Consider the following 13,291-nt stretch of genomic DNA (forward strand, 5'->3'; position numbering starts at 1 on the left):
GTTTGTCATCAAAATAATTTGATTTTATGAGTTATATTGTAATTTTATTCTACTGATAATTCTAATATTGATATAATTTTATCATAATTTATTTCTTGAGCAACATAAGCTGCGCTAGAATCGTGTAAATATTAAGATAACATTTCACACTTTCTCTCAACGAACGAGGACAGTTTATGTGTCAAAGGTCACAGGACGAAAGTCCAGAAATATCAACGCATACGGTGTGTTAGACACTTCTGTAGTGAGATCGTTTGACAAAGTACCGGAGATCAAGTCATTTAAGTTGTCCCTCGTAACTCTCCGCTAGGAAAACAAGTAAGTGGTTACTTCTGCCAGTCTGTCGCGTCGGACAGTACGAACTAGGTGCATGTAGGCCATTTACTGCGGCACAATCGACTGCAATCCCCGTTTCACTTTCAGAAGTTTCAGAGATGTGTCGGAGTTATCGAATCGCATATATCCAACGCTATGAGTAGTCCTGCTTGCAAACGGTACGTGATTCTGACAATGTCCCCAGAGAAAGTAGAAACCAACATGCAACTAGCAATACTACGTTAGTTTGAGGAGAATTAAGAACCGAACTTAGATCTGTAAGTAGAGCAGACTCGTTACAACCCGTATTCAGTAATAACGTTACACAATGTAACAGACGTACGAAGAGGGACATTGTCAGAATCTCGACATACCCCGCCTGCAAGCAGATATAGATATAGTTACCCTGTGTACACGACATTTAGAATAGACATTGTGTTGCATCCGTCAACTTAACAAACTACATTTCTTCATTGGATTTTCTGTAATAAGTATTTGGTGCTAAAAACAAACTAGTAAATATATAAACTAGAGTAATAATAGCTAACAAAAAACCAACAACATAAAGTTTATACGAAAGTGTAAACTTTTTGTTAGATAAATGTAATGTATAATATTTTTTTGAAATCTTTCTATAATGTCTTTCCTTTTGATAAGTGCTGATTTCATGAAAGTTGTCAGTGCCATTAGTATGTGTCTTTGATCAGAGTTAAAAAGAGTAATACATTTCTATGTTATTATATAACTTATTTCCCCTCACTCTTCATGGAATCACACAGATCTGAGATGTTAACAAAATGTAATACTTACTAATATAATACTAACATTAGTGATTGACATTTTAACCCTTTTAGGACTAGAAACTTTCCCGCCAAAATTTTTGAACAAAAATTCTTGTTTCTCTGTAATTTTTGGAAAAAGATCAACTTTATTTTAGATCAGAATTCAAGAAATATTATTTCCCAATCCCAATGAAGTAATATTCTTAAATTTTAGAAAATGTTCTTACAATCAAGTTTCTATTTATTCCAATGTCGTCTCTAGGAATGAAAGGGTTAATAGTTACAATCTAAAGTACCCTTTACTGTATTTTTTTCTTCATATTGTGATGTAGCATATTGTGATATATTACACCGTGATTCACTGTGTAAAACTCACCATCACTGCCTCATCCAAAAACAATAATGAAATAACAAAATTCCAAAAAATTTCTATTTTTCTTCAGATTTTGAGGTAGCATGTATTGATTGTGATATATTACACTGTGTAAAACAAAAACAATAATGAAATAACATTCCAAACTTTCACTATTTTTTCTTCAGATGCTGACGTAATACATTGATGTAATACAGTGTTTAAACTTACCATGGCTGCCTCACACAATATACATCAACTTAAAATACTCAGAAGTTTGATAAGAGAACTTAGACTGTGTAATAAGAATGTAAGTGTCAAATGACGTGTGTTACAATATTATCCAATATCTGATAGTCTGTCTACTCACTAGCCAGTTTATTGTACTGTTCATACACCATTAGCTGGTTGTCCCTCCGGTGCACGTCCAACTCGGCCCATCGCCAACTCGGCCCACTCATTGCCAACTCGGCCCACCAACTCGGCCCATCCTCTGCCAACTCGGCCCACCAACTCGGCCCATCCTCTGTCAACTCAGCCCACTCTGTTCAATTCGTCCCAGTTGAACTAGTCCAAGTTTCGCCTCAAGTTAAATACGATTGCGATTCCTGTTTCTCCTCTTTGACGTTCATGACTTTGCTATAAAAAGTTCAAAGTCCAAAATAGTTGAGGCGATTCATCCCTGTGTACCTTAAAAGTGCAGGAGTGCAGTAGGACTAGGCTGAGTCTGGATGGACCTTGGCTTGTCTTCTGTATCTGCTTGTTCAGAATATCATTTCTATGATGACAACTTAATGTACGACACAGTGGGCCGAGTTGATATCACTGAATGGACCGAGTTGGCAATCATGTGGACCGAGTTGGCAATCCCCTGGGCCGAGTTGGTAATGGGCCGAGTTGGCAATGGGCAGAGTTGGACCTACCCCGTCCCTCCTAGCCCTCTCATCAAAATCAATATGGTATAACATATGCCAAGTTTGATTTTGTAACTTAATAAATAACGTACAATAACAAACTTTTCAGACATTTTTTTTTTAGCTTTTTGCAATTTATTATATTACAAACAGATTTAGTCAATGTTGTTTCACATTGATTTCTCAAGTAAGAAGCCATGATAAAATTGTTTTATGAATTAAAAATCCAAAGTAAATACCCTATCCTCATCAATATGGCTTCTTTTAGGTAAGGATAGGAAGTCATAATAAAATTGTAGTATAAGGCAAAAAAAAAAAAAAAATTGTTTCTGGTCAGGACATTTTGTCTAAGGTTTTTAAAAAAAAAATTATTATACACTTTCTCAATAAACTAGTCACTAAATCTACTATTTATGGCAGTTACTGTTTGTTTTATTGCAAGTGTGTATGTGGGGTAGATGTCATTTGCTTGTTCATGATTCTAGTGACGCACCAAAATTTGGTGTTCTCCTATCTAATACCATGTGGTTACTCACAAGAAATCCCAGTTTTTCTAATTTTGACTCACAACTACAAATTAAGCAAATTTGACGTGCCACTGATGCACACAATTTCTAGTAACGCACCAAAATTTCTCTTACTATGGGGTGACTCACAAGAAATCCCAGTTTTTCTCATTTTGACTCACAACAACAAATTTTTGCTATCATTAGGGGGCACCCTGGTAAGGATAAAGGGTGATTAATTTATCATTCATTCTTTTTTTCGTTTGTAGAGACCGGTACGTCAAACTTTGGCGTATAACTACATTATAGATCAATATCGTAATCATCAAATAACCAGTGAGAAAATATGTAAAGGTGAAAATGAAATGCAGCACAAAGCACAGACATATTTATCAATGTTACACAATGTCAGAAGATATCAGGTGAGTTATACTACACAAATTTCAAGTAGGGGGTTGTTGGTGGCCAAGTGGTTACATATCTTTCTACAAACATTTGTAGACATGTGCTTGAAAATATGATTTGTTATAAAACTCCTGGGAACATAATATAAAGATAAGTTTGTATGATAATATGTTAATATGATAATATGTTTATAGTGGTGTGCAGTATTATTGTCTAAAAATATCCTGTCAAGGGGAAGTCCCCCAAAGTTTATGTTTAATCATAGCATACCCCCTAAGTTTGTATTTATTATGTTTTACAGGAGCTGCATGCAGAATATCGTGGTGAAGGAGAGAGGAGTGTTGAGAGTACGGCTCAGATGATGGGTTTTGAACTGCCAACCAAACCAGACACTTCTATTTAATCTTTCTATGAAATCATAGAAGTTTGATTAGATATTACAGAATTGATTACGAAGATCTCCTGACCACCTTTAAAATATTACATGGTCTTTCACCACCTTACTTATTGTACACTATCCGTGAGAAGCCTATAATAATCTTTACTCGTCCAAATAAATTCGGAAATTTGTTGAATAATCTAATCTCTGCACACTTCGGTCATCGGACAAATATTTACTGTTTGAACCCAATTACAGACGTATTTCCTTTGGTGGCCATGCTTTCTAACGTGCTGCACCGCGTCTTTGGAAGAAATTGCCACTAGAGCTTTGACAGACACCCACAGTTAATACCTTCAGGAAGAACCTTAAACATACTTATTTGTGAAAGCTTTCAATATACAGCACCTCTGAACTTTACTTCGTGGACACATCCACTCTATAAACTTTCTGATTAATTGTTAGTTGAAGTAAATCCTTGTTTTGTTATGCTGGTGAAGAACACCCAAACCCAATCTGTTAAAATCAACGAAAAAAATCTGGGGTCACTGTACAAAATTTTGAAATACAAGTCTATTATCATGGCATGTTATGGCCATGTGAGGGCGTGCTTCATCTCTGACTTCAAGGTATGAAATAGAAGTTTGAAATGGATTTTAAAATCCTTGATAATTACAGACGGGGTAGTGATAGGTTTTACACATCTATACAATGGTTTTGTCTAAACTAGTGTACTACAATAGAAGTGGAGCGAACCATTGGATTAAAATAGGGTTGGTAGCATCAATGCCAATTTTTGACATTTGAAAATAAGAACATCTATAGATTAAATACTGCACACCCCTGTATATGTAATAGTATGACTCATTATGCATAGTAAATAGTAGGAACAAATCAATATTTTGAAATAATAGGGATGTTGTTGTCTTTTGAGATTTGAGATTTCCAGATGAAAAATTTGATTTGCAATTTCTACAAATTTTGTGTTTCTGTGAAAGAAGACAAAAGGAAATAGTTTCCATGGAAACTATTTTACTTTTTCTGTTGTGTTTACAAATAAAGCTAAACGCAAATCCCTCAGACTGTACAATGTTACAGAATTGATTCTCCAGTTCTACACGATGTCACAACACCAACTTACCTGTTATCTACCTACCTACCTACACATCCACCCACCTACCTACCTGCATGCATGCATGTGTGTGTGTGTGTGTGCGTGCATGTGTGCGTGCATGTGTGCATGCATGTATATGTATGTATGTATGGATGTATGTATGTATGTGTGTGTGTGTATCTATGTATGTATGTACATGTATGTGTATCTATGTATGTGTGTGTATGTACATGTATGTATGTATGTATGTGTATCTGCTTTTCTGCTTGTCTGCCTATCCATCTGTCTGTCACTCTATCTTTATTTACCTTGCACATGCTATCAGAGATTATTGCACAAGTATAACTTTACGTTCCTTCAAAGTCAATGTAAAACTAAATGTCTTTGCTATTAAAATATTAAGTATAAGTCTACATAATTCATGAAAATATGAATAAAAAATGCTTTTAAGGTATAAAACAATTTTATCATGGTTTCCTACTTGAAATATCAATGTGAAACGACATAGACCAAGTCTGTCTTTGTAACTCAATAAATTGCAAAACACAGATAAATGTGTAAAATGTTTGTTGAACATACTGTTTACACATTTTTTAGGTTTTGCAATGTATTGAGTTACAAACAAGGACTTGGCATATTGGGTTGCTATGGAGTCTTAATAGGTTATTAGGTAGTCTTATTGGGTTGCTATGGAGTCTTAATGGGTTATTAGGTAGTCTTTTGGGGTTGCTATGGAGTCTTAATGGGTTGCTATGGAGTCTTAATGGGTTATTAGGTAGTCTTATTGGGTTGCTATGGAGTCTTAATGGGTTATTAGGTAGTCTTTTGGGGCTGCTATGGAGTCTTAATGGGTTGTTAGGTAGTCTTATTGGGTTGCTATGGAGTCTTAACGGGTTATTAGGTAGTCTTATTGGGTTGCTATGGGGTCTTAATAGGTTATTAGGTAGTCTTATTGGGTGGCTATGGAGTCTTAATGGGTTGTTAGGTAGCCTCATGGATTGCTATGGAGGCTTGTTTGAGTTGCTAGGGAGTCTTATCTGATTGCTACGGAGTTTAATCCTAACCAGTTCATAAGATTAGAAATGCAGCGTGTTTTCACATTGTACCAATCATAGTGATGTGACCATCAAATTTTAGACCAAAATACATTTAGGAGGCAACATTTTGGGGTAATTAATAACAGTTACTGTTCAGTGGAGACCATCATTGCCAGTGGACCACATTTTAAACCTAGCAAAATCAAAGAAAATCCAAACCCATACCTTCTCAGCGCAGTAGTGCGACATGTCGACAACATTCTCCATACGCAGCGCCTCCATGTGGTCATTTCCGCGATTTCTTCCTCCAATAGTGTATAATGTAGTACGTGGGGGAGGAAGAAATTACCCATTTTTGACCGCACGGAGGCGCTGTATATGTGCGTGAGGAAAGCCTGGAGGAAAGCCAGTTTGGCGAAGATGTTCACTTCCTAGTTCATATAGTGGTCTGAGATATTAGATATTGTTACAGAAACAGAAAAAAAATGTCCAGCAATTATGATACAGCCAGGTCTGATGCAGACGATACTTCAGAACTCACCGAAGGTATAGCTGCAGAACGACCTGAAGTTGTAACTGATGAGAAAAACGGCACCGGACCGATGCCCTCGGCTGCAGACGACGACAGCAACGGAGAGAGTAAATGTTGTTGGTATGCATTGGGCAAATGTATGCAAGCAGATCAGTGTGATCCTGAACACCACCATCCACACACTGTTTTCCCTGAGTCGTCACAATGGGAAAGACATCACATGGAACGACTTCGATTTGACTGTCTGTCATTCAATATGGAACTTAGTCCCTTGAAGCCGATGATAACGGCAATTCGTGACTGGATAGTTTCACTCCGTAGAAATGTGAATGAAATATTCGGTGAAAACCAAGAAACAATTCTAGAAGAGTCGCCAGGCTTATTAACGGCAATGATCTGTACACACGAACACATACCATCAGAACTGATATCACTTGTGGTAAACAGTAAGTATGTCGGCATGTTTGTCTATTCAATCAATCAATCAATCAATCAATCAATCAATCAATCAATCAATCAATCAATCAATCAATCAATCAATCAATCAATCAATCAACCATTCAATCAATCAACCATTCAATCAATCAATCAATCAATCAATCAATCAATCAATCAATCAATCAAGCAAGCAACAAGTCAGTCAGTCAGTCAGTCAGTCAGTCAGTCAACCACTGAATCAGTATGTCTCATTGTCTGTCCATGGATGTGTATATACATGGTTTTGTCTAGTCTAGAGTTCTAAACTGGTACAGTATTACATATTAATTACTTCGATTACTAATACCATAATAATGGTGAAGTAATAAAGTTTTTAATCCGTATTACTGTACCAGTTTAGAACTTTAGACTATGGTTCGTTTGTCAGTCAACAGGCCTGTATATACACATACACATGTTTATAGATAGTTAACTATGAGTTTCAAATATTTCATTTAATCATGCATATTTTGTTTGTTTGTTTGTTTGTTTGTTTGTTTGTTTGTTAGTTTATTTATTTATTTGTTTGTTTGTTTGTTTGTTGATTCACTTACCCATATATTGTTTGTTTGTTTGTTTGTTTGTTGATTCACTTACCCATATATTGTTTGTTTGTTTGTTTGTTTGTTGATTCGTTTGCCCATACATTGTTTGTTTGTTTGTTTGTTTGTTTGTTTGTTTGTTTGTAACATGATTCCTGGGCTAACTGTGCTCTGGTTAACTGTACCCCTCCTTTACTCCACAACTATGGAGGTCTACTAGAAGAACTCACAGTCAAAGTCAGCCTGTCAGTAATAGTATTCTTCTGTTATCCCACCACTGTCACCTGTCAAACAAATGTAACTGTCTGTTTTATCCGTGTAGGTCAAGTGCAAGTACATGGTGATGGATTCCTTCATTTGTTATCAGCATTCACCAGTCAATACAACATACAACGTAACGATGTCAGAATTCTCAGACATGGCGCCAAAAATGTAAGATAGATTCAAATGTTACATTTATAAAATACAGTGGATTGTTGCTAAGTTTTGACTTGAACTGCACCCCTATCAAATCAGTAACAATGCCAGAATTCTCAGACACGACGCTCTAAATGTAAAGTTAAATGTATGATTACATTGCATTCTTGCTAAGGTAATGTTGGGCATAGACACAGGCACTGTTTCCCAAGATATGTATCAGAATATTTCTATCAGAATACAATAAAACGTCGATAATATTGATAGTATTGACTTGTTTTAACCAGTTGTATATGAAAGGGGTAAAAGAACACTTATTTCTGTGATCACACAAATCCACTCACCACGAGATATAGACAAGGTTTGCAATAGAACACAATTACTGTACGGCAACATTAAGTTTCAACCAGGCCTTTGTACACAGCAAACATTTTAAAAATTTTACCTCTGTCACTTCCTAGTTCCCAAATTTAATAAACTTCCAGTAAATCGCGTCGTTGTTACAATCGGACCATGCCTACCAAAGATGTCAACCAATTTCTGACACCATGTAGGAAAATTGGAGCAAAGAATTGATTTAAATTTAAATTTAAATTTATTTCACAAGAAAATGAAAACAAAATATACATTCTTTGAAAGTAATACATCTGGTGGGGGCCATGGAAATAGTTGCCATGGAAACTAATCAAAGTCCATGAAAATTAAGGCTAATTTGAAGTACGAGATATAACAACACAAAATACATCTCCTGTGAATAGCGATGGAGATTATGTCAGTGGAAAATTTCACAAATATACCGAAACTCTCTCGGTGTAGCAAATGAAAAGAAGTGGAAATAAATAACAAGCAAACATACAGAAATGAAATGATAGAGGTATTAAAGTCAAAGGGTTGGGAAGATGTAGTCATCCCCTCAAAATATACTATTTTAGTTTAACATTTGATGCTGAGTTACTGTTGATAGATCATTTAGCCAACTCCTTTGGAACTTGCAAACCTGCCATGTTGAATGTTGCATCATGGGAAATGTGATAATAAATACTAATCAATTAGTATTGTAAACAATAATGATACATTGTTCATAACCACAGATAATCAATTCATAGTTACCCTGACTATTGTGGGAGGTTTATTTTATCAGTAGCTCCAGATTAGGTATTACGATAACCACAGATAATCCCATAGTCCTTTGCATCTGAGCATGCTCAGTCTGGATTGCAAGTTCCCTATTGGATGATTTTTCTGTCAATTTCCAGACAAAAGTCTGGTGGGCTTTTCAATCATTTTCAAGTTTTTTTGTCACAAGTCAGTCAGATATAAAATCAACACTTCCTCCCACATGTACACGTCTTACTTGAAATTATAGGTGTGCACAGGTCAGTCAGACATGAAGTCAACACTTCCTCACAGACGTACACTTCTTACTTGGATTGAGATGGCTAAGAAATATCAAAGTGGTCAAATTAAAAATTGCATTCTGGTTGATTTCATGGTTGATATGATAAACTCTGCTGCCATGGAAACAGACTGCCTAGTGAGCGTCAAGTATGTACTTTATGTTGTTTTTTAATGTAAAATGTTTAAACAGAACACCACAATAATAACAATAATGTTTATTGATACACAAGCAAACAACCAAGTTATTTTCTTCATGTTTCTTCGTGTTTTTTTATGCAATAACCGTGTATCCTGACAACACCACATCGGCAATTAAACATCAGTGTTCTCAGTCAACCATCGTCGCAAACCACGGCCTGTTTTACGGCAACGTTCTTAACGAGCCTCCCACCATTTCGAAATGTAGTGGTAGAAATAATAACTCTGGTTTGCGAGAATGCAGTCAACAGGTTCATGTTGAAACTTGAAATAATGTTGGTTGTACAATGATAGACAAGTTAATTTTTTCATGTCTATGTTTCGGCAACATGACTTTTGCCTTCCTTTGGACAAAATGACAGTGGTTGTTATTCACCACTAGAGGGTAGTGTGGTGACTAAAATTGTCCTTGACATGACTGAACCAAACCCACTCACCCCTCACCCCCACCCACCCCCATTTGTTAATCAGTTTGTCCTTAGATGAAAATAAGTGATCAAACAGTATTGTTTTTACAGAAGTTTACTGTTTCAGATAAGCATATGTAATAATAGCAGAACCCCATGCCATGTGAGTTCCAGTGTGGGTAATCGGGGATATATGCACTCATGCTTGTAGTGTTTTCTGTTGCACTATCACTTGCTACGCTCTTTAAAATACTGCAGCAAACAACACTGCAAGCACACAGGTAAATACCCAGAATACACCATACTTGCACTCATGCATGCAGTGTTTTCTGCTGCACTATCACTCACTACGCTCTTTAAAGTACTGCTGCAGAGAACACTGCAAGCACACATGTAAATACCCAGAATACACCACACTTGTACACTCATGTCATGCAACATGAGTTCCAGTGTGGGTACTCAGGGATATTTGCACTCATACTTGCTGTGTTTTGTGCTGCATTATCACTCACTCACTATGCTCTTTAAAGTACTGCTGCAAACAACACTGCAAGCACACATGTAAATACCCAGAATACACCACACTTGCACTTCTGCTTGCAGTGTTTTCTGCTGCACTATCGCTCACTACGCTCTTTAAAGTACTGCTGCAAACAACACTGCAAGCACCCATGCAAATACCCAGAGTACACCACACTCACACATCGTTAGACTGTAAGATACGTCGTGACGTTTCGCCCTCACCGGCCTCCTCTCAGGGGTTGGTCGATGTTTGAGGGCGCACCGTCATGGCGTACCTTACAGACTAGCACGTTAGGGGTTGGCCGATGTTTGAGGGCGCACTGTCACGGCGTACCTTACAGACTAGCGCGTTAGGGGTTGGCCGATGTTTGAGGGCGCACCGTCACGGCGTACCTTACAGACTAACACATCGTGTGTTCTGTCATAATATTGATAAGATGTTTTTATTTCAGAGTTGGAGAGTCAACAAGCCGTAAATTTACTGTTTGTGGAAATGACATCACTTCTAAAAGTAACATTGAAGTATTTGGTATCAATGAAGAATGTATTCTACAAGTTGTCATGGAAACAGAAGTAGGTAGAGAGTTTTGTAAGACTTTTATGTCCGCACAAAGAAAAATATCGAAAAATAATATTGTTTTATGAAAAACTGGGACAAAATAAAATGGTGATTTTTAATATTTTGACTGAGAGTTGTTTAATTTACACTGGAGGGTAAAGACACTAAGGACTCAAGACTGTGAATAGGCGTCTTGACATTTTGTAATTTATCAGTTGAACTTTGACCCTGGTAAACAACGATACGTACGTCTGGGGGCGCTCGACGTACCTACTATTTGCAAAGTTCATGCACGGCTGTAGACTGTCTAAAGTTGTCTTGATTTTTTTTATAATTTACCTTTATACTATTATCACTGAAATTAATAGAATTAAACATAGCATGGTGTGTGGTGGACATTCCATGAAGTCATGACGACTGTTCTAACCCACTGGACTTTCATTTCTATGAATATTCATGATCACCATTGTGTATGGAATGTCTAACTCAGATGCCTGGTTAACCACTGGGGGGCATTTGAGGAGATAGTACAGATGCTAGATTATATTTTATGTGTTTGAATCCTCAGTGAGTAGTGTGTGTTCTGTATGTACACTACATGCTGACTATTAGATTGTATGTTATAGGTTATGTATTTGCACACAATTAGTTTTTAAATAAAACATATATCAGAAGGTTTTTTAGGAATACGACAAAATATAATCTGCGTCTGAACATAGACTATAAGAACTCATGAACATTCCATGTGTAACTTAAATACATTATTTATTCTGATTCCCATTAGTCAAATTGAAACACACAACAATGTTAATGGCAGTTTGAATTACCCACAATGCTCTTTATATAGAGCATTGTGGGTACTCTATGCAAATTGGGGAAATTACCCACAATGCTCTTTATATAGAGCATTGTGGGTACTCTATGCAAATTGGGGAAATTACCCACAATGCTCTTTATATAGAGCATTGTGGGTACTCTATGCAAATTGGGGAAATTACCCACAATGCTCTTTATATAGAGCATTGTGGGTACTCTATGCAAATTGGGGAAATTACCCACAATGCTCTTTATATAAAGCATTGTGGGTACTCTATGCAAATTGGGGAAATTACCCACAATGCTCTTTATATAGAGCATTGTGGGTACTCTATGCAAATTGGGGAAATTACCCACAATGCTCTTTATATAGAGCATTGTGGGTACTCTATGCAAATTGGGGAAATTACCCACAATGCTCTTTATATAGAGCATTGTGGGTACTCTATGCAAATTGGGGAAATTCATCCTGCCATACAAAGCAATCCCATCATCTATAGATGATTTTTATGGACTTCACAAACAAACAGACAAATCCACAATAGTACATGTAGTATGAGAAACAAAGTTAACCACCAAGAACCACACAATTTCAACTTATGCCAATTAAAAAGTCATTACATATTTTCTTTGACAGAATGAAGCCCTCAACGTAGCAGGAATATCGCAGTCATTACCACAGCTGGCAAGTCAGGCATTAGCAGCAGCTGAACTCAGTTCATTCGGTAACCATGACTACAAAACTGTGTACCAGTTGTTAATTCAGTCGGTTCATTGTTGTCATGGCAACACTAATAGACTGTATATATATCTGGTCAGGTGCCATATATCATGTGACACACTCACAACTATGTCCATGTGCCCAATTCCGAACCCTCTCAAGAGATCTGTCATTTTGTATGAGAAAGTTGCATGTGAGAGTATATATAGCAAGAATACAGTAGAATTTCTATATTTCGCTGTCAAATCTATCCTACTGATGTTTCAAAAGAGCTGTAATGGTGACATCTGAACAAATACCTTGAAGTCACATTCACACCTTGAAAATCTTGTCTAACACTTTTATGTGAAATGAGATATGAATTACCAATGTATCATGTGTACACTTTAGGACTAAATGAATACTAAAGTCACATTGATGCTTATAAAGTCTTGTACAGTTTAAAATGCAAGGAATTACAATAGGCCATTCCAGACTGCACACAGGAAATTGAGAATACAGTGCCCTCGCTCAAATTGGGGGTATCGTCACCTCATAGTATGGCTTCTTAAGAGCTTTGTTCCTTGGTATTCTGTAGAAGTGTAAATCAGGGATGTTTTTGTATTGTTCAGACATCAGGAAAGCAACAGTGCTCTATGATTTAACCGAGTAACATATACCGTGTATACCCCAAGTTACACACAGACAGGAAGTAGAGCGACACCAAGGTACACACAGACAGGAAGTAGAGCACCACCATGTGGTAAATTTTGGAAAGGACTATTGTGTCATGGTGACACTTCTGAAAACAAGGAATAAATGAATACTTCAATAAAGTATTGTTGACATTTTTTTAAATTTATACAGCACTCCTGGTGGCCAAACCATGAAATCTTTTATATATCTGAGTGAACAGCAC

At 36.7% G+C, this 13,291-nt stretch overlaps 2 protein-coding genes across 2 annotated transcripts; both read left to right on the forward strand.

Moving 5' to 3' along the window:
• The first annotated feature begins 197 nt into the window (after positions 1-197).
• On the forward strand, positions 198-4,227 carry LOC144450192 (protein FMC1 homolog). The gene is made up of 4 exons (XM_078140774.1): positions 198-318; positions 1,638-1,759; positions 3,139-3,291; positions 3,576-4,227. The coding sequence occupies exons 2-4, from the start codon at positions 1,682-1,684 to the stop codon at positions 3,675-3,677; spliced, it is 333 nt and encodes a 110-aa protein (XP_077996900.1). The 5' UTR covers positions 198-318; positions 1,638-1,681; the 3' UTR covers positions 3,678-4,227.
• Positions 4,228-6,289: 2,062 nt separating this feature from the next.
• LOC144450124 (uncharacterized) lies at positions 6,290-13,121 on the forward strand. Its single transcript, XM_078140692.1, has 5 exons — positions 6,290-6,782; positions 7,678-7,787; positions 9,139-9,317; positions 10,750-10,870; positions 12,310-13,121. The coding sequence occupies exons 1-5, from the start codon at positions 6,290-6,292 to the stop codon at positions 12,682-12,684; spliced, it is 1,278 nt and encodes a 425-aa protein (XP_077996818.1). The 3' UTR covers positions 12,685-13,121.
• Positions 13,122-13,291: the final 170 nt, after the last annotated feature.

The sequence above is a fragment of the Glandiceps talaboti genome, chromosome 19 (genome assembly GCF_964340395.1).
Source record: "Glandiceps talaboti chromosome 19, keGlaTala1.1, whole genome shotgun sequence".
Lineage (NCBI taxonomy): Eukaryota > Metazoa > Hemichordata > Enteropneusta > Spengelidae > Glandiceps > Glandiceps talaboti.